The following is a 23,055-nucleotide window of genomic DNA, read 5'->3' on the forward strand; positions in this document are numbered from 1 at the left end:
TTGTTCACCACTGTACTGTCAGCACAAACCAGTGTCCCAATGGGGCTTAAGTATATATTGGATGAACTTACCTAGAATATTCACTTATGTGGAATACCCTACTTTTGATGATGATATATAAAGGAAATAATTATTTTAATTCCTAGGATATCATACTAACTCATGGATATCTTAAAAAGAAGTAACCATTTTTTTTTTTTTTTTTTAGAACAAAACATTCTATACTTGTTTTCTTTAAAGAGTGCCCTTAATGAAGTTGAGGTTAAAAGTTAGAGGAAAAGAATATAAAAATAGAGAAAAAGATAAATTAACATACCTGGCTCAGAGCTACAATGCATCTAATATATTAAAGCAGCTGACATGTTGACTTTTTGCGGGTCTTCCCAGGCACTGGAGTTTTTCTGTTAATTTGCCGCACTAGATCATAAAAGATCTGCAAACAAAGTTTTTTTTGGTTTTTAAATTTACAGGAACCCCCTCCCCCAAAAAAAAGAAAAAAAGAAAATGAAAACTTAACTTTCCATAGATACATATGAACTCCAACAAATATTCTGTTCAGTTAAAGAGTAAGTAAAACCGGGTAGTCCTATAACTGCCAAATGCTTTTGTTTTTTTGGGAGGGATAAAACTGTTCTCCTTAAAGTACTAAGTTAAGGAGCAGCAGAGATCTTACTGTAGATCATTAGAACATTTAGCATCATTCAAAGAAAACAATCCTTTACTCTTCAAATTTTTCTATGTTATCTTTTACCCTACAACATGACTTAAGCCCCTTCAAGGCAAGAACCATGCAGGCCTTCTTGAATTTGTCTCCATCTTTTATAAAACATCCTGCATCTCACATATATATACCTGAATACTTAATCCTGTCTTTCCCACCCCTATTCTTTCCTGTCCAGTCTTCCTTTTTCTTTTTTTAAAGACTTTATTTACTTATTTGAGAGAGAGAGAGAGAGATCATGAGCGGGGGGAGGGGTAGAGGGAGAAGCAGACTCCCGGTTGAGCAGGGAGCCTGATGCGGGACTCGACCCTGCAGGACCCTGCGATCATGACCTTAGCTGAAGGCAGATGCTTAACTGACTGAGCCACCTGGGCACCCCAGTCTTCCTTTTTCTCATAGTAAATTCTAGCATTGTTGCTTATTAACATGCATATATTTAACATAAGATTTTTGCCCGTAAGATCAACAAAGCACCCGGAGTAACCATTAACCTAAGGTTGTGTTAATACACACACGTTATTTTTCATTAATTTTAAATGCTGAATTCCAAATCAAGAGTTTTTTAAAGTGTATTTCACCATACCTCATTAACATTTATTTTTGATTTTGCAGAAGATTCTAAGAATGCACAGTTGTTCCACTGTCTTGCTAGGTTTTGACCTTGTTCCTTTCCTACAACTCTTTCATCTTCCAAGTCACACTTATTACCAACCAGAATCATTGGAACCTAAAAATATCAAAAAAATTGTGAGGGTAAAAAAAAGTAAATAAGTATGCTATATAAATTCAAAACCAAAGAATTCTTTTTTAAAAAAAATTAACATAATGTATTATTTGTATCAGGGGTACAGGTCTGTGATTCATCAGTCTTACACAATACATAGTGCTCACCACAACACATACCCTCCCCAATGTCCATCACCCAGCCACCCCATCCCTCCCACCCCCCTCCACTCCAGCAACCCTCAGTTTGTTTCCTTAGATGAAGAGTCTCTTATGGCAAAACCAAAGAATTCTAAGAGTCAACCCTAAGGATTACTTTTTATGCCAGAGAAAAATACTGAATAATATGTAATAAAATTTACAGTTAAATATGAAAGCCTTAACCTTGTTAAGAACCTTTCATGTGAAATTTTTAGAAAACAAGATATGATCTACTTATAAAAGAGGGGGAAAAAACCCTTAAAATTATGTCCCAACGGACTTATAACTAAATATAGTAAGCAAAACACAAAACCTTTTAAAAAATAAATTACAAAAGGATATTATTATGAAAAACCATAATATATTTCAAAATTTTAAAATGTTTTTCTAAGGGATGTGAATCAACTTCAAGTTTTCTGATTTACTGATATGCATTTATCAAATAATCATTCTCAATTTCATAACACAGAAAGGAGAAATCTGGAAAGCCCCTAAAGTAGAATTTTTAATTTCTCATATAGTCTATATTAAAAGCCAGAAGTAAAATCATCTTAACTTATCAAAAATTTAGACCACCTCAATCATGTGGTATCTATTTTACGAGGACACTATAGAGATAAATAATACTTATTCTGAAAAATTCCTATTAATCATTTAGACGCTGGCTTTCTGGAGATTTTTGGAAAAAGATCCAAATTAGGAGTACCAAGAACTCTGGTTTTTAGGAACAGATACAGACTTTTATATTCATACTTATTCAATGTAAGTGATAGAAAACTACTTATCAGAGACGGTAGAAAACAGACTTACTAATTGAGAAATGGTCACTGAGCTGTAAATATGTAAGAATCCCCCAAAGTTCTCCTGTTTCAGAAGTCTAGGAAATGGCAACATTTCCCACAGATGCCTCTGAACCCTCACAATATTTGCTTATAATTAAATTATATACATAATACAGTGGTTTTTAAAAGTGTGGTCCCCAGACCCCAGCAGCATCAACACCATCTGGAAACCTGTTAGAAATGTAAATTCTTGAGCCCTGTTCTCGACCTACTGAATCAGAAACTCTGGGAGTGAGGCCTACCTGTTTTAACCAGATTTACAGGTAATGTTGATGCAAGATCAATTTTGAGAACCACCGCTATCTATATTACGATGAGGAATTAAAGTAATCCTTCTGAAGTTTCTTACAGGGATTAAACTCCATTATGGTACACTGTAAGGGGCATGCAAATTAATGTTAGACTCTAATGTATTGGTTGGCTTCCTTTTAAAAGTATTATGATGTTCTTTTTCTGTCAGTTGTTTGAGATGTGTTCATATGTAGTTTTTGATTGTTAGAAAGGCTCTTAAATCTACCAGAAATATGGCCAGAACATCTATTAGTAACATCTGCCACCCACATCTTTCCTTCCTCCCCACCAAATGATTATTTAAAATAGGAAGGCTATAAAGTTTATTTTACACAGGTTAAGGAGAGACGAAAGTTATTTCTCACTTTCCACATTATATATATTTGAAAATACGCATGAATGTTAAAGATGTATTTTTGCCTTTTAAGGAAAAAAGATTTTGAAACCTCCCTCCCCAAAACCCATTAACTTTAAGTTGGATTTAAATTCAAATTATTAAATTGGTTATCACTACACTAAGAGTTTGAAAAAAAATATATTTATTAGGAAGTCAGCTTACATCATCAGTGTCTTTAACTCGAAGAATCTGTTCTCTCAGGTCTTGTAAATCATTAAATGTGGACTGTGCTGTGATGGAATAAACTAATGCAAAGCCCTGTCCATTTTTCATGTATAAATCTCTCATTGCAGTAAATTGTTCCTACAGCAGAAAGAAAGGATCATTAAAAAACAATAAAGTTCTGACAGTTAATTTGACAATTTTTAAAGTCTATAATTAGAGCTCAATGAAGAATACAGTAGTGTTATGTAACATTTCTTAAAATTATAGCCTGTGGCAAGATGCTATTTGAAAAACTGCTATTTCATGAAGTTTTTATTTAACAATAATAAACCAAAGCAGATTTATGTGCAATAAATATACTTAAGTGGGAAAGAAATATACTTTCTCCAAAAGCTATTTAAAAGCTTTTTAATATATAATATATAGGGTACCAAAACTGAATCCCCAAGTTACTCACAGCAAGTTCACAATACTCTAGCTCTAAGGGGCCCACCAGCATGCTTACCTACATCTTGCCATTTCCTCACACTTTTCCTCCTTCACTAAACCGTGAGCCTTTACAAGTAAGAATACAGTCCATGACACATAACAGGTACTCAAATATATTAGATGAAGGGATACCATATATCCAGAATAAATCTTCCCTTCACCTTCAGATACCAACAAATCTAGTTGGTCTATACTTTTTTTTTTTTTAAAGATTTTATTTATTTATTTGTCCGAGAGAGGGATAGACAGAGCAAGGGCACAAGCAGGGGGAACGGCAGGCAGAGGGAGAAGCAGGCTTCCTTCCTGCTAAGCAGGGAGCCTGATGCGGGGCTCGATCCCAGAACCCTGGGATGATGACCTGAGCCGAAGGCAGATGCTTAACCAACTGAACCACCCAGGCACCCCTCATTCAAACAAATTTCTATTTATTTCTTCAATAAATGACCCACTGCGATTACAAAGCGCGCACACACACACACAAAATAGAACTCGAGAGTAAGAAAAACAGCTGTAAGATTTAATGCAAGTAGTAAGCTTTTAAATAAGCTTAACTAGTATTTGTCTATAGAGTACTAGCATTTACAAGGTTAATATTGCACAAATTGTGCATATACTTTGGTATTTGTTTTACATACCGTTCCTGCAGTATCCAAGATTTCAAGCATACACTGTTGTGCATCTACTTCAACTTGCTGGGGGAAAAATTAAAATACACCTTCATTTTTTAATGTGTAAAAGAATACCTTATATACAAAAACTAATATTTAAGTAGGGAGAGATTATTCTAACTTTACAACTAGTTTCACATAATACCAGAATAAAACAGGAGAAAAAATAGCTATATAATTGAGGTCCACTGAGCCCCAAATTATATTAGGTGCAAAAATCACGTCTTCTCAACATAAGGATACCTATAAGATCCAAGCTCAGTGTGAATCACTCAGAACTTAATTCTGGGGAGGAAATGATTTCAAAATAGCTCAAAAATTTTTTAAAACCAGTACTAGTTCCAGTAAGATCAGAAGTCATTTTGTCTATCTCAACACTGCCATACTCCATTTAGATATATCTTCATTTCTCTAGATAACTACATCCCCTTCACCATACTGGAACAACGTTTCTGGTAGCAAAGAAGCAGAAGACACACAGCAAATAAGTTATATATCCCTGTGACCCCTTTCCACCTAACATTTCCTAGGAAAAGAAGTTGTTTAGAATTAGATGCAGAAAGAAAAGAGTAATAATGCCTCACAGCTGAGGAGCAAGAAGAGAATTCCAGTTTCTTTGGTAGACTGTGGACACAAAGGAAAGAATAGAAACAGTATCTACGCAGCAATAGGGGTCAAACTGGCTGTTACATAAAAGTGTGGAGATAACTCTCCTCCTACTAAATTAAAAATGTCTGCATATTAAGTTTTATTGTCACATGTTGTGTTAGTGGACATAGAAGTAACTCTATTATGAGCAGTACACTTTCTCAAAGAGTTATTACATAGAAAGTTAGGGAGACTTCTGTATTTCCATCTCTAGTTTAAAAAGAAGGGAGCCTGAGAGTATTCAGTCTTTGGTGGTGTTGGGGGTGGCGGGACAGAACTATCACTTGAAACAGATGGCCTAATTCTGAAGTTTGTGTCAAATTACAATTTCAGGGTCAGGATAAATTTAAAATTCTCTGAAAGGGGGGCGAGGAGAGAATGAGAGAGAGAGAACACACAAGAGCAAGTGTTTTATGATTCTCATTAACTGGTAAGGACACAATGCCAGGAAATAATCAAGTGTGAATTTTTCCTAATTTTATAAATAAACTCTTGCTTCTTCATCCGACTTTATGAACAACATTCAGCAATTACAAAGCTAAAACTAAGAACTTATATTTACAGTAAAGTCAAAAGCAAAAGCGTTCTAGAGTAACACATACCTTTCTATAAGAATCTTCTATCGTAGGATCATATTTTTCAACAAAAATTCCTTGAACAAACTGTACAGTCTGGGAAAAAAAGCACACCATTTATACTTAAAGAAAACAACAAATCCAAATCTGTATGCTTTGAGCTACTGATTTCACACAGCTAGTTATACCATTGATGAAAACATAACCACTACTATTTTTAATGTATGCATTTTGTGAGAAAATTAACTTAGAAAGCTTTTTAAAAACATTACTAATCACTATGCTCCCTATTAGGTAATTCTAATTTTAGAGCTCATATATTTAAAATTTTTTTAATTTATTTTATTTTTAGAGAGAGAAAGAGTGGGGGGAGGGGCTTTGGGAGAGGGAGAGAGAATCTAAAGCAGGCTTCATGCCCAGTGTGGAGCGATCTGAAGAACCTGAGCCGAAATCAACAGTCCAAATGCTTATAAATTTAAGCAAATTTTTAAAATGTCTTCTGTTTCAGTCATTAACAGCTTAAATCTGAATTTTAATTAGAAAGAGGCTAGTTGTTTTGTGTACACAAGTACATACCCTCAAGACACCTCCTCATCACTTTGGATATATACACAAATGAAAAAATTTTGCAGTTTAATCCAAACATCAAGTTCTGTGCTAGGTGGCCATTCTAAGTGACTGAGAGAGATGGTCAATCTGTTTTATAGTGAGGCTTTGTTAAACTGAACTACTCATCAAGTTATTTTCCCTAAGTGTCTCCCCTACCCCAGCCACTACCATCAAGCTGTCTTTTTTCTCACTATATTATTATTATTTTAAAAATATTTTATTTTTAAGTAATCGCTACACCCTACATGAGGCTCAAACTCACAACCACAAGATTAAGACATGCATGCTCTTCCCACTGAGCCAGCTGGGTGCCCAATCGCTATACTATTCTTTTTTTTTTTTTTTAAAGGTTTTATTTATTTGAGACAGAGAGAATGAGAGAGAGCGAGCACATGAGAGGGGGGAGGGTCAGAGGGAGAAGCAGACTCCCTGCCAAGCAGGGAGCCCGATGCGGGACTCGATCCAGGGACTCCAGGATCATGACCTGAGCCGAAGGCAGTCACTTAACCAACTGAGCCACCCAGGCGCCCCTTGCTATACTATTCTTGATACAGAAAGCATGGCTGCTAAAATAATGTGAAAACTGGACAGTCAAAGGTAGTATTTGAAAAAGGTTTTTTATAAGCTTTATTTAATATCTTCCAACATAAAATATGTATTATAAGTCAAGTCACAATGAGAAAGACCAAAATTCATTCCTATCTGGCTCAGAAATACAGATGGACACACACACATTTATAAGCTCTCACTCTTTATGCTTAGCCCAAATTGTATTCAGGCATATCTCATGTTGGTCTGGAACCAATGTACCAGCGACAATATGATCTACACAGGTAAAACTAAAAGCTGACTAAAATTACAAGAAAAATATTATATTGCTTCTAAAATCACTGAGATTTCACTTTAACATATAGATGAAAACAAATAATCAAAACCTAAAACTCAACAGAAAAAGAACATGTGTTGCAGTGAATAGCTTAGGTACAGTGAGAATGACTTACCAGAGCAGATTTTCCAACGCCTCCTGAGCCAAGAACGACTAGCTTATACTCACGCATGGTGCAAACTTGTCAAAAGCTAGTACCTTATAAGGAAAAAAAAAGAGAGAGAATTCTTAGGTAATATCTTTGTATTCATGTGCTTCTTCTATAAATTAATATTCAAGCAAGTAGTTTAAAAATGATTACTCTTCCATACTAATATACGCATTCCATAAAGACTTATTAAGGATGCTACTGGTAGGGCTCTTTATATCACATCAGAGGTAGAAAGAAACCACAGAGTTACAGACATGATTTTCAGTCCTATCCCAAATTCAAACAGGATAAAATATTTGCTCTATAAAGTAAAAACAAAAGGGGGGGGGCCTGAAAAACAGCATGAAGGGGTATTTTACTAGTTACAAGATGGCAGTAACAAGCATGTTTAACTCCCTTTCCTGAGCCATCTGTAACCTTGAGTCACAAGTAGCTGAGTGCCTACTAAGTACAGGGATATATCCAATGAACAACAAAAAATTCCTGTCCTCACTGAGCAATATTCCAGTAAACATGGCTAAAACAAAGGTCTGCAAACAAATCCAGCCAATCACCTGTTTTTGTACATAAAGTTTTACTGAAATACAGCCATGTCCATTCATTTGTGTATTCTCTGTGGTTGCTGTCTTGCTGTAATAGCAGTTAAGTAGTTATATATTTACTATCTGGCATTTACAGAAAAAATTTGCTGACCCCTGGGTAAATGAATTAGCAGAGGAAGCAGACCAAATATCTATTCCTGAAGTGGGGGGAGGTACAAAGAGCCTGAAAATGGTGAGGAATCAGAGACAGAACTGAAGAGTCCCAGACTGAAAAACTACGGTGTTCAATAAGATGAAAGTGGAAATCAAAACAAAACCAAAAAGAAATAACCCATACCAAGGCTTATTATCATAAAATTTCAGTATACTAAAAATAGAGAAAGAAGACCCTAAAAGTTTCCAGGCTAGGGAAATAATTACAAAGCTCCTACATTCCTAGAAATAATTGGTCAGTGGCCATGGGACAAAAGCGGCCAGCAGAACAGGTTCTAAATCGTCTTTTTTAAAAAGATTTTATTTATTTATTTGACAGAGACACAGCGAGAGAGGGAACACAAGCAGGGGGAGTGGGAGAGGGAGAAGCAGGCCTCCCGCAGAGCAGGGAGCCTGATGCGGGGCTCGATCCCAGGACCCTGGGATCATGCCTTGAGCCGAAGGCAGATGCTTAACAACTGAGCCACCCAGGCGCCCCAGGTTCTAAATCTTCTTAATCAAGAAATGACAGTTCTAAAGTTATAGTAACAAGTAACTACCAGGTTTAAATGCATTTAATCAATCAATAGCCATTTGCTTCAATGAATGAATATGCTTCTGCAAACTAGCCATTATCAAGAGCCCCTTACTTATGAAAGTTGGTCAATCAAGAATGGACTCCATTTGGCATTATTTGTGTTAAATCTCTTTATGTATTTTTCCTTCCAACCTAGTCTTAGAAAAACCTCTCTATGCCAGTCCTTTATTTCTCTTTAGGATACCATGTCTATTACCATGGATTCCTTTCAAAGTTTTCTCCATTTCTGACTTTTGATGTGTAGACTATTTAACATATTCTCTTCTCCTGAATGGGAGAAAAATCGCCCAAAAAACCCAACCAACCAAATTAGCTGCTAACTTCCCCACTTACTATGTTTTATTTCTACTGAACCCATCATTTCCACAGACTTCTCCCCAGTTCTTGAATACTGTCTCCTTAATTTTTGTGATCTGCATGGTTCTTATCAGATTATAATTTTAGGAAAGAGGATATGAAATAAAAGTTGAATTAACGTTTAGCTTTAAGAATATTCCACACAGTATGGTAGTATGCACACAAATTTGGAATAAAGAAATCACTCTTGGGGTGCGTGGTCAGCTGGTTAAGCACCTGACTTTTGATTTCGCCTCAGGTCAGGATCTCAGGGTTCCATGCTGGGCATTGAGCCTGCTTAAGATCCTCTCTCTTCCTCTGTCTCTCTCCCCACCCTCCCCCCACCCCCTTCTCTCAAAAAAAAAAAAAAAAAAAAAAAAAAAGGAAATAAACCACTCTTGGTAAAAATTTAACTGAAGTCAGGTTTATTTCTTTTATTTTTTTCTTTTTTTTTAAAAGATTTTATTTTGTGCGCGCGTGTGGGGGGGGCAGAGAGCACGACTATGGGGAGGGGCAGAGGGAAAAGCAGACTCCCTGCTGAGCAGGGAGCCTGACGCAGGACTTGATCCCAGGACTCTGGGATCATGACCTGAGCCAAAGGCAGACACTTAGCCGTCTGAGCCACCCAGGCACCCCAGGTTTACTTCTTTTAATGTAAAAAATCAATTAAAAACAGGATTACTTAGGTGACAATTCTACTACCAGTCCCATACAGACATTACCCAAACACATAGATTTATACTGATCTGAGAAATATTTTTTAAAAATTGAGGGTTCTAATGAAAGATGTCTTCAAGTTTGTGTTTCTGAACCCATCTAGAGGAAATACGGTAAAACTTTGGGGATAAGAATTTCCTAAACATCCCAAATACTTCAGTAACAGTAAACCAAATACTTTGACACAAATAAAATTAGACTCATCTCCCTGCATTCTTTTATCCTTTATGTAGCTGGGCTGTGCCAATTTTTGTTAACTTGTCACTGTTTCTTTCTCTCTAAAAAAAATTAAAAAAAAAAAGGATTCACTTCAATGAACACACATCAAAATGCCAACTAAACAACTGCCTTGCTTGAAATGAAAGTGTTTCTACAGTTGTCATTAACTCACTTAACTTGTCTTTGAACTCTGGAAATTCCTTCAACCCTGTAAGACTAGAAGTCTGGTCTGCTCAGGGGTGGCAGTATCTGACCAGGATTATCTTTTCCTTTAGCAATCAATAACTTCAGCTTTGTACTTTTTTGTTTCAGATACTGAATGGTGCCTTTCACTCTTTGATATTTTGACCTAAAACCCTCACTTAACATCATTCCAAATGATGCCCTAGACAAACAAAAGTACTGAAGGGGATGCTTGTGTCTAATCTGTTCAGTGAATTTGCTATCAGATGAGTCAGTCTCAACAATGATGGAAGCTCCAACTGGCTCCTTGAGCTCACATTGCCAAATTTATTTTGTTATCCTAGGATTTGTACCAAGTAGGTCTTGGTATAAGGCAATTAAGCCTTTTAGATATGGCTTGGAGGTGTACTATTTGGTAAACATTTTTGCCATTAGTTTAATTCTTCAGCTATTGTTTTGCTTTTGTTCATCTACTTGTGTAAAAATTTGTCATGTATTTTGTTTTGTCCTGGACTGTCTTGTTTCCATTCACTCAATAAGGGAGTGCTCCATTTGGAATGGATGGAGGCACAGGCCCCCACAAGCCTCCAATCCAATTCAAAAGCTGGTTCCAGGAACTACACGTTGAAGATGAGTAAAACCGGTGGCCTCTTCATGCAGAGGGGAGTGACTGGTCAAATGTCACCTTGGGTCACTTATAAGCTTCCTGACAGCATACTGTATTGTCAATATCTATGGGGCTGTTGATAATGTGGGGCCTTCCTAACCTCTGCTTGGTCAGGGAACCTGAGAATCTGTTTGTAAGGACACACTTGTTAAAAAAAATTTTTTTTTAAGCACGCTTAAATCATTTTTATTTAGGAATAATTTATATCAGTGAAATAAGCAGATCTTAAATATTACAGTAAAATGAATTGACATATACGAACACCTTCACAACCACAGAGCCCTCATTAAGACTTTTTTTTTCCCCTAAAGATTTCATTTATTTATTTGACAGAGAAAGACACAGCGAGAGAGGGAACACAAAAGCAGGGGGAGTGGGAGAGAGAGAAGCAGGCTTCCTGTGGAGCAGGGAGCCCGATGCGGGGTTCGATCCCAGGACCCTGGGATCATGACCTGAGCCGAAGGCAGATGCTTAGACTGAGCCACCCAGGCGCCCCAGGATTTTTTTAGAAGATTTTATTTTTAAGTAGTCTCTACACCCAACGCAGGGTTCGAACTCACAACTCCGAGATCAAGAGTCCCACGTTCTACTGCCTAAGCCAGCCAGAAAGTTCCCAATGTGCCTCTTCCCAGTTAATTAACCTGATACCCCTTTTCTTGACTCTAGTGGCTGCTTTGTCAAAGCCACAACCTTCTCTAGGAAGAACTGTGTTTGTTTCTTTTTTATAAACTCCCAATATAATCTTGACTTTTGTACTTACACTGACAAATGACAAAAACTGTGATTTTGACAAGTATGACTTAACAACCGGACTTATGACCAACTTTTGAAATGTCAAAATTAATACCTTAAGAGGAACAGCAACTACAGAAAAAATTATGAGACAAAGTAACATTCAATAGTCAACTTCTTTAATTGGTATTCTGGGGCCTCAAAATAAAATGACTAAGATAGTCCTTCTCTACTTCCCCCTGCTCCAACCTCTGGAAGCCTACTCTCTTTGAATCATTCTGTCTCTTATACTGCCCACACAATCCTATTCCTTTTGTTCCTTCCCTTTACCTCTGAAATGAACTACTTTTCTTGAAGGTTTCTCAGCAAAGAAACAATTATACTAGCCTTTTTAAATGCTAGAGTAAAAGGCAGAACTATAAAAACTGAGTTTAAACATGAGTCTAGATTTAGTTGAATTTATAGTTAAGGATTTTTTTAAATATCAGGGAGACTGACAGAAATTTCAGAATTTCAACTTAATCACTAATTACTTGATTTCCTCTTTATAAAGAAAAATGGTTAAAAGCAGACTAGGAAAGACCAGATTCAAATAGCCCAGCATATTTTAAAAATTGGCCTTGAGAGAATAAGAACCTATTTAGGAAATACACTATTTTAGAAGTCTTTCTTAGAGGTAGATTGGTCAAGACTTAAAATTATAAGCAAAATAAAAATGACTTGATATGAAACAAAATAAAAATTGTCAGGAAACTGTTAAATATATTTTGTGGTAGACCCAACAGCTGAGGTAAAGGAAGACAAGTTCGTTCTTTCTGTTAACTGGGCTCAGATCTGAATGGGAAACTTAAAATAAAAAATTAGCAATTTAGAAATCTACAATGGCTAAGATTTTTCAAAGACCCTTACAAAGTGAAAAAGCTAGGAAGAAAAACTAAAACAAACTACTTGTTTTCTAAGAAATGGGATCCTATGGATGAGGACACTTACATAATGCAGGAAGAGCCACATGAAGGATCAATGTTCCATATTTACTAAGAAAGAGAAGTACAATGATTCAAAATCTGTCCCATAATGCTGCTCCAAGGAAAACTTGAGCACCCAACAATTTCTACCCTTTCTCCATTGGAGGCAGAAGTGGACTGACTACACAGAGCCACAAGGAAATTTTGTTGGGTGATGGAAGTGTTCTAACACTGGTTGTAGTGATGATGCACAACTGTATAAAGTTACTAAAATCCCCAAACGAGGGGCGCCTGGGTGGCTCGGTCGCTGAGCGTCTGCCTTCGGTTCGGGTCATGATCCCAGGGTCCTGGGATTGAGCCCCACATCGGGCTGGCTCCCTGCTCGGCGGGAGGCCTGCTTCTCCCTCTCCCACCCCCTCTGCTTGTGTTCCCTCTCTCGCTGTGTCTCTGCCAAATAAATAAATAAAATCTTAAAAAAAAAAAATCCCCAAACCGAAGCAATGACACAGCTGACTGAATTAACATAAAAATTACCATTTAAAAATATTGACTATAAAAAGTAAACATTTATGGAATTGCATTTCTTAATGAGATGGTTGAGATCTGTTTCCCCAACTGCTTCATTTATCCATAATGAATATTACCTGTTGCTAGAATCAGAATCAGGTTCATCCACATTACTGCTTCTATCAGTAATCTGTTCCTTTTTTTTGTTATGATAAAAAAAAAAATCCATTGTATGGATACATGAAATTTTCTTGACCCATTCATCAGGTGATGAACATTTGGATTATTTCCGGCTTGTGGATATTGTAAATAATACTTATTGGGGTACCTGGGTGGTTTGGTCGGTTGAGCATCTGACTCTTGATTTCGGTTCAGGTCGGGGGGAGGGGGGAGGAAGGCGGTCCTGAGACTGAGCCCTGTGTTGGGCCCCATGCTCAGTGGGGAGTCTGCTTGGGATTCTCTCTCTCTCCCTTCCCCTCAGTCCCTCCCCTGCCTAAAATAAATAAATCTGTAAAAAAAAAATAATAATGCTTGTCTATTTGTTTTAATTTTAGTAATTCAACCAAGAATTTTTATTACAGATTAAAATTTACATAAATACTACATAAAAAAACTTAAAACTGAAATTTTAAATTCTGAAGTAAAGAAATATGATAAAGTTGTTAGTAAAATTTCAAATCTAAAAACAGTGACAAAACACATGTAACTTGCCAATAAGCTTTGTAATAAGCAATACTGGTAAAGAAATGCAACTGAGCAAAGTCATTACCTCTCATTAATTTTTACTAATATTTCCTTACATGTACTAAACAACTAAAATATTTGTATCTAAATCCTGATAAATACCAAGGCCAGGGGAATTTTTTTCCTTAAAAAAAAAAAATAACAGTATGATAGCCAAGATTTGAACTAATATCTACTTTTCAAATAGGTGCTTTTTTCTACTACACCAGCTTTGAAAAATTGTTTACAGATTCTAAGATTGAAATAATGGATTTCATTGTGAATGCCAGTGACTGACTGGGAATGGCCATTATTTGTTTTTTAAAAGGATTGTGTGGTTGCATCTAGTTTTAGCAGAAAAGGCAACCCTGTTCAAAAAGTAATGTCTGTCATTAGCTTTTTGGTGGTGAGGAGGGAAAAGGTGTTGGCATCTGTGTATTTGTGAGCTGTGGGCAGGACCTTCCTGTTCAAGTGCTCTTAACTTAATGCCCAAGAATGAACACCTGAGAATCTGAATTTCTAAAATTTCATGCACAATTTTGATAGGGTGAGTTACATCAGAATTTCAAAGGGATTTGTGCTATTGTTTGAGACACTGAGAATAACTGTTCTCTTTCAAAGAATCCCAAAGAAGGACAATTCTGACAGCACAGCATAGTGGTTCACAGCACCTAAGTTTCAAATCTTAGCTTTGTATAACTTTGGGCAAGTCATGAAACCTTTCAAAGCTTCACTTTTTTTATAGGGAAAATGGAAACAGTAATATCTACATGATAAAGTTGTGAAGCAGATACACAAGAAAGTAAACTTCAAAAAAATAGGGAGTTTTGTCTGTTTTATTCATTGCTATATCCCCAGAACCTGAAACAGTGCCTGGGGTACATAGTACGTGCTCAATAAATTAAGGAATGAAATGTAGTAATTTTCCTTAAGAGTCATTGGTCCCTTGCACATAGTAACTATCAAAAGAAGACAGCTTTTTAAATAATAGCAGCAGTGATCTGAGCTACTGCTCAAGTTGCCACAACTGAGAATCACTGCTCTACCCTTTTACCTACTAGCTCAATAAAACATATAAGAACACAAGTCAGGGACTGCAGTCCAGCTTTTGTCTGATTGAGAAAGTTTCTTCTAGGTAGGCAAAGAGATATAATGTATAGGTTAAAACTATTTTCCAACCATATTTAGTCCTCCTGTCACTACAACCAGTTTGGAGTATGTTAAGATCAACTGAACTATATTATAATTCTTTAGCTGTAGACTCTAAGGCTTATTACCATATTCTACTAAATCTAAGAGGCACTTAAAAAATACATTTTAGGGGTGCCTGGGTGGCTCAGTTGGTTAAGCGTGTGCCTTCAGCTCAGGTCATGATTCCCGGGTCCTGGGATCAAGCCCTGCATCAGGCTCCCTGCTGTGTGGGGAGCCTGCTTCTCCCTCTTCCTCTGCAGCTCCCCCTGCTTGTGTGCTTCTCTGTCAAATAAATAAATAAAATCTTAAAAAAAAAAAAAACATTTTAACATCTCTACAACTGTAATGTGTTACAACCTCCCAGGTCAATACAAAAGCAAAAAGCTAAGTACATGTCAGTATTCTGAATCATTTTAAAAATGTAGTTCAGGGAGAAAGAATGGGAAATAATCCTCTTGCAAGTCTTTAAAAAACAGATTACTACACAAAAAAATCTCTAATATTGGTGTTATCTCTGACCCTTAATATTAATTACACAAATCAATGGACTCTACTGTACCTCAAGTTTGGCAGACTGTAATTTTGACAGCCTAGGGAGAATCCCCATATACTTTAGGAACAGTAAGAAAAATCTTGAGATTGTAATATAAAATGAATTTTAATTCCCCTGAATGTGTAAAACAGATATGTGATAATGTGGGGGATCATTTTTCTTCTACTTTTATGGTTTTTTCTGAGTTTTATTACTAATAAACAACTTATAAAATACACAAATGAAAATTAAAAACTGAAAGTAAGAGGAGTTGTGGAGTTGTCTTGTAATTACCCCATGTTATTATCATTTAAGAATGTTGATAATCATTGGCATTTTTAAAAAGTGGTCATTAGAAACTCAAAAACACCAAGTTTAGCCAGTCATTCAACTCACAATGAATAGTAATTATAATATTGATGCTGGCAGAGAGAAGTATCTTTCAGATAAACAATATACTGTTGGTGAAAGTGCATGTTAAAGAAAACAAACAGGCAAGCTTAAAAGAAGAAACAATTAAAATTCTTTTAATCCTATTTTTAAACTTTAATAACTAGTATGCTTGTTCTTGAAAAGGGCTAAGAGGTATTTATTGAAAATTACAAAATTAAACATATTGTTTTAAATGCTTTACAGAAGAATTATCAACATAAATACTGACAATATTTACTCTAACAATGTAAATACTGAAATTTTAAACACTTTCCTCTCTATTGTCAAAGCAAAATTTATCTTTATATTAATTAGCATGCCAAAGTCTACCTAGAAAGAAAAGATAAGTAGGGTGGCAAAGGATTTAAGTTCTAAGTACTTTAACTAGTGTGCCACAATCAAAGGACTGTATTCTGAAAAGCTTGCTGGTTTATCTTCTCGTACTTCAGGAGAAAATAAAGATTAAGACACACAAAAAAGTGGGGCGCCTGGGTGACTCAGTCGTTAAGCGTCTGCCTTCAGCTCAGGTCATGATCCCAGGGTCCTGGGCCCCGCATCAGGCTCCCTGCTCAGCGGGAGGCCTGCTTCTCCCTCTCCCACTCCCCCTGCTTGTGTTCCCCCTCTGTCTCTCTGTCAAATAAATAAATAAAATCTTAAAAGATACAAAGTAAAATTAGGGCACTTGATATTAGAAATTATTATTATTATTATTTTTTAAAGATTTTATTTATTTATTTGAGAGAGAGAGAATGAGAGAGAGCACATGAGAGGGGGGAGGGCCAGAGGGAGAAGCAGACTCCCCGCCGAGCAGGGAGCCCGATGCGGGACTCGATCCAGGGACTCCAGGATCATGACCTGAGCCGAAGGCAGTCGCTTAACCAACTGAGCCACCCAGGCCGCCCCTATATTAGAAATTATTAAGAGTTCTGATAACTAGGTGTTACTGCCACTTGGAAGAAATGGGAAGTAGAATTTAAAGCATTTCATAATCAACTAAAAAAAAATCGACATTGAAGGCAATTTTAACAACCTTCAGGAAGTTAAGAGGAACACCATGAGAAAATGTTAAATGAAAATGTCATCAGCAATGGGAATGTCTTGGTTAAACACTGCCAAAAATTATGGTGCTATCGGTCCACTGTGAAACATTCTAGTTTGAATTTCTAATACAGGTGATGGGATTTGGTTGGTTTACGTATGTTCTTTTTTTGTGGTATTTCTTGTAAGTAATGGCATTTATTTGTAAAAATTAGGTGCACTCTGGAAATCAAAAGCAAAGTTAAGAATTGCTAATTAAAAATAATATGCCTAAATTAATCTACATTTGAACTGAATCTATTAAGTCACCTATTATATTAAGTCATTAATTAATGAGGGACTCTCAGATCCTCATTTTCTTCAGGTAGTTAAACAGGTAAGAATGTAGTATATATGCAAAATGAGTTTAGTGGTGTTACCAATAATGCCACTTCTCACTTATCCTTCTTCATTAGCAAGAAAGTGTAACTTCTACAACAAGCAGGCACTTACACAATTATAAATATGAAGCACAATTCACATTACTTCTCCAACAATCTAAGATTATAGATAGAAAACCAATTAAATTGCTTTAATAAATAAACTGAATAAGAAATACTTGGGGGGCGGTAAAAGTTACATTAAAAATTGGGGGGTGTAATTTTGGGAATTATATATTTACATGTAAAGATTCCTAATTTTAATTTCTTTTATAGAGCTCCTAAAATTTGTATGACTTATAACCAACTCCCAATCAATGAAAGTAACTGATAGGTCTTAGACTTTGCTGTATTTCTTACAAAAACACTTGGGTACCCTATTCACTAATTTAAAAGGTTATTTTATTATTACCTTCTACAACTTCCTCCATTTACTCTACAGACCGAATTTTGCTTGCATTTTTTTTTTCCAGTCAATTTAAGAAGTTGTTTATTTCTAGTCTCAAAGAAAATCATAGCAAAGACATGGAAGGACAAGAAAACAAAATCTCCTAGGGCTCTTTCCCAAGTCAGATTCATGCGCTGCTTCATAATTGCTCGAAAAGAAATGTTGAGGAAACAGATGCAATCACAGTCTACCTGAAGTTCAGTAAATATATCCAAGATAGTACTTCGTCAATCAGAAATGAACTGGAATTTTCACAAAAATACAAAACAAAAATGGATGCTATAATGATTCTGAGAAAATTCTGAAGAGACTTACAAGTCAGAGAAAATAAAAATTCAGTAAAATTTTAGTCTAAATGTCTTCACTATATAAAAATACATATCAAAAAGCAAATAAGTGACTCGATTATCTACCACTCTATATTACATATATTTTTCATTAATAAGACCTAAGACAGACCCAACTTCAAATATTACTGACCCTAATTATTAACTGTAAGAGTAATTCTAAAAATCACTGGGGAAATTAAAAAAAGCATAAAAAAATGATAGATGTATTTAAAAAAAAAACCTCATATACATATATAGTTTTATATATATGTATTTTTAAACTATATATATAGTTATAGTTTTTAACATCCATTCATCTGTCGATGGGACACTTGGGCTGCTTCTATAGTTCAGCTATTGTAAATAATGCTGCAGTAAGCATAAGAATGCATAGGTCCCTTCCAATTATTGTTTCTGTATTTGTTGTGAAGGAGATTAAGAGTACACTTATCCTGATGAGCACTAATATACAGAACTGCTGAATCACTATATTGTATACCTGAAACTAATTTAACACTCTTAATTACGTTGTAATTAAAAAAACCAACAACTCTTAGGTTTTACTTGGTGTTAACATTTACTGAAGACCACTCTAGTCCAAGAGTTGTGCTAGTACCTGAAGATTAAAAAAGAAAATCTAAGGGGCACCTGGGTGGCCCAGTTGTTAAGCGTCAGCCTTCAGCTCAGGTCTTGATCCCAGAGTCCTGGAATCGAGCCCTGCATCAGGCTCCCTGCTCCGAGGGAAGCCTGCTTCTCCCTCTCCCACTCCCCCTGCTTCTGTTCCTGCTCTTGCTGTGTCTCAGATCTCTGTCAAATAAATAAAATCTTAAAAAAAAAAAAAATCTAAGAAATAACTTATACCAAGATTACTGTAACATTCAGTACTCAACATCAATATATAATAAGTGCCTACAACATATTAGGTACTGCTCTACCCAATGGGAATGAAGCAGTGAACAAAAGACTCTGTCCTCAGAATTTATAATGGGGTGTGGAGAGACACAAATAAATCAATATGAAACAAGTCAGAAGTATACAGGTGACCCTTGAACAACAAAGGTTTGAGATACATGGGTCCACTTATATGCAGATTAAAAAAAATACAGTACAGTACTATAAATGTGTTTTCTCTTATGATTTTCTAAAAACATTTTCCTCTGGCTTATTTTGTTCTAATAATACAGTACACAACATATATGACATATATATGTTAATCAGCTGTTTATGTTATCAGTAAGGCTTCCAGCCAACAGTAAGCTATTAGTATAGTTTTGGGGGAGTAAAAAGTTATATGTGGATTTGACCCTTAATCCCCAAGCTGTTCAGGAATCAACTGTATAGCTAGCTCAGTACCCCAAGAGCCCTTTGACTAGATTAATTTTGTGTTTTCAACAAAAGTTTCTACCATTTGGCTTTATTCTGTTTATTATTTTCAAATCAACATCTCTAGTAGGGTAATATGCCAATTAATTTGTAGCTAAAGTTAAATTTGGATTTGGGAAAGTTCATAGAGATCTGTCTAGAATCCACTGGAGAGCTCATGGCTACAATGCCCCTTCTTTGCTAACAGGGGCAAAAATGGGATTTCTGGAGCAATCTAAATGTAGTTGGTCTTATGAGGTACCATTATTCAATATGCACAAAATGCTCCTCAGTGATTTCCTTTGCCAGCTCTATACAGAACGACATTCATGATCCCCTCTCCTGCACCACCCCCTCCACTGTTATATAGCAAGAATACTACACAGATCAGGATAGACTGTTCCTGACTAGCAAATACTCAGAATGCAATTCTTAGGAGGGTAGTGTCAAGAAAGATTTCTGAAGTATTCTTGAACTGTCTCAGACCACAATGATAGTTCCTCTTTCTGAAAACCCACACCAAATACTTCAGCACTTGATTATATACGATCTTGTATTGTTTTCTAAGGGGAGACAACAAATTGTAGAAAGGAACATTATCTTAAGATTTAAGAAGCTTAGCTCTATTTAAAAAGTTATACAATGTGAGATAAACCACTTTATTCTCAATTTCCAGTTTCCTTATTTGGAAAATGAAGGAATAGGGAAGGGGGACGTACTGAACACAGAGTTGCCTTAGATTAGCCAGGTAGGCATGTAAAATGTCTGAAGCTGGAAGGTGTTAATGGCCAAGGGGAATGAATGCTTATACAGCTAAAGTCATTCAAATTCTTAAAAATGTGAATATTGTGAAAACCAATAAAATCTATTTAAGGTATGGAGATTTGGACTGAGTCACTATTTTCTACTTCTGGACTAAATAATCTCTAAGGTCCCTTTCTATTCCTAAATGTATTGTTACATATACCAGGGTTTTGAAGACTTTTATGTGGACAGAACTTTTAAAAGTATCTTAATGTTATATTCCCTCTTCTTAATTATTGTAAAAAAAAAAAGATATAATTCTATGTTGGTACTAACATTTAATGATAATGTAAATATTCTTTTCCTAACTTCATAATGGTAGTTTGGTATTAAAGACATTTGAGAATTATTTTTCAAATATAATACAGACACTAACTAAAGGAGCTGAAAACAATACAGGACAACCTACACATTCATAGCTGATCTCAACTGGGAAAATCCATTGATCCTAATGAGCACTCAACCAAGGCAAGATGTAAAGGCTTTCCATATTTTCTTCTTAGTTCTGGCATGCTAGTCCCACATGCTTTGTGCAAGTAAGGTTTTCTTTTGAACTAATTTAAGATTTGGGTATGGACACAAGGTCCTCTCTTGCCCAGGGTGGTAAAACATGGAATCTGGAAATAAGGGAACCCTAGAATTGACTACCTATGTAATTTACCAGAGGGTAGTCACTTAATCTGGGCTTGTGTCTTAGTGTGTAAAATACAGACAATGCTAATACCAATTTCACAGACTTAATGGGCAGATTAAATAAGAACGTATATTGTCTATAAAAATTTTAAGTGTTAGTTATTACTATCATCAACTAGATGTACAGTAGCCCCTTATTTTGTCCCCAATTTGGTCTAGAAATATTTGTTGAATCAAGCAATGACTAAAGACTAATAATTCAGTTCTAGCAAAGGAAAGAACTATTTAGATCTTTAAAGACCACAAACAAGTTACCTTTTGTATGTAAGTTGCTATTTGAGTTCACATCAATTACTGACAGATGTCAAGAATCCCAGCTGAAAATGAACTATACAAATCTTGAAAAAAAATTAGTTCTTATACTTGCCCTGTAGGAATGCAATTCCAGTAGAAAAGAAAATGCTCTGAAGCAGGAAAAGTATTAAAAACAGCAATTTTGGGGTTCCAGAGACACCTCTCAACCTCATAATCTGATTTATTCTTTCAATCAATCTCATTAGTAAATGTAAAAAGTCTGTAAGAATCAAATCCTTGAAACGTGGTAAGTGATATTCAAAAAGCATAATTCCTTTCCATCAGAATATGTCATAGGGTTTCCAAATAGCTATAGTCAAATCAGAAATTTTCCAAAACTATGGTAACTCAAGCAGTTCTATCCTCAAGTTATTTTGCTACAACACCCACCCCCAACCATCCATTTTTGAAATTCTGTGATCTTAAATTATAAATAAAGGACTAAGTAAAAAAACTTAACTACTGGTTCCTGAAGTCAAGTGACATTACTTCTCCCACTGAACACTTTCTGGAAGACACGATATTTGATTTCTCCTTTCCGCCTCCAACTCCCAAAGTAGTATTTTAGCAGCTGAAGAGGATTACTGTGTTCTCTTTGCCCTCCTAAATAAAATTAACTAATTAAAATGTCAGGAGAACCTGGAACTAATCTGTTGGACACAATGATAGAATTCAAAACTTCTGAGCAGATTTAAAAATTATTTTTGAGGTCCGAACATTACCTCTCATACTCTTTTATTTATTTTTTTTAAAGATTTATTTATTTATTTATTTGACAGAGAAAGACACAGCGAGAGAGGGAACACAAACGGGGAGTGGGAGAGGGAGAAGCAGACTCCCCGCCGAGCAGGGAGCCCGATGCAGGACTCGATCCCGGGACTCCAGGACCATGACCCGAGCCGAAGGCAGTCGCCCAACCAACTGAGCCACCCAGGCGCCCTCATACTCTCTTTTAAAAATAAACTACAAAATAAACAAAAAGCTGTTAAAACGAACATTACTTATCATATTTACTTTGAGTTTGTCTCTCTCATAATGAAGACAAACGGGAAATGCTTCCAATCTTATATTCCGCTGAGAAAGGTTTTATTTGTGAACTAAATTTCTAAATCTAGTCAAGTGTACAATTTGTAGACTATCAAACTGTTCGTAGCATTTTCTCTACTCTGACTGTATTTATAATACCTCAAATAGGAAAAAATTCTTCCCTTGACCTTTTCATGGATTAATATTGCCAGTAAATAAAGCTTATTCCAACATATACTATGACATGCAAGTTAAGGTCATGTTTTCTAGTTTTATTACTGGAGTTATTACCTTTCAGTTTAGTACTTGATCATGTCTCTGAGAAATTATAGTACAACAATTTGTCAGTAATATGACAAATGCAGAAGAACCTGTTTCTTAGATTTCTCAGCCAAATCAAGGGATAAGCTGGTAGGTAAGTGACAGAAAAATGGAAAGTCCAACATGTTTCGAAAATAAGCAAGAAGAAATAATGTGGGCTAAAAATGACCTATTAGTTTCTACTGATCCCTCTAAATAGATCAGATTTATGTGGAACTCTCCCCTGCTCCCAAGAGTTCTTTGGACATGACCTAAGAATTAACCTGTCGGTTTCTTTTTTTTTCCTTCTTGTCAGATCTAGCAGTAATTCTATAGGTGTACATAGTGACTCAAAGATCTGCTGTGTCTTCCAAACATAATTTAGGTAAATATGGATGGGAGTATGGAGATTAACCTTACTATTTGCTATATATTATAAA

The 23,055-nt window shown here is 35.8% G+C and overlaps 1 protein-coding gene across 1 annotated transcript in view; it reads right to left on the reverse strand.

The window, feature by feature from the left end:
* The window catches only part of RAP1B (RAP1B, member of RAS oncogene family), a 47,387-nt gene that overhangs the window by 3,132 nt on the left and 21,200 nt on the right, over positions 1 to 23,055 (reverse strand). The window contains exons 2-7 of the mRNA XM_021678676.1: positions 7,331 to 7,413; positions 5,748 to 5,816; positions 4,465 to 4,521; positions 3,338 to 3,478; positions 1,305 to 1,448; positions 317 to 433 (exon numbers count right to left, since the gene is read on the reverse strand). Coding sequence (XP_021534351.1) covers positions 347 to 433; positions 1,305 to 1,448; positions 3,338 to 3,478; positions 4,465 to 4,521; positions 5,748 to 5,816; positions 7,331 to 7,387 — 555 coding nt within the window. The 5' untranslated portion in view covers positions 7,388 to 7,413 and the 3' untranslated portion in view covers positions 317 to 346. The remainder of the gene's footprint in view (positions 1 to 316; positions 434 to 1,304; positions 1,449 to 3,337; positions 3,479 to 4,464; positions 4,522 to 5,747; positions 5,817 to 7,330; positions 7,414 to 23,055) is intronic.

Source organism: Neomonachus schauinslandi, chromosome 5, assembly GCF_002201575.2.
Source record: "Neomonachus schauinslandi chromosome 5, ASM220157v2, whole genome shotgun sequence".
Lineage (NCBI taxonomy): Eukaryota > Metazoa > Chordata > Mammalia > Carnivora > Phocidae > Neomonachus > Neomonachus schauinslandi.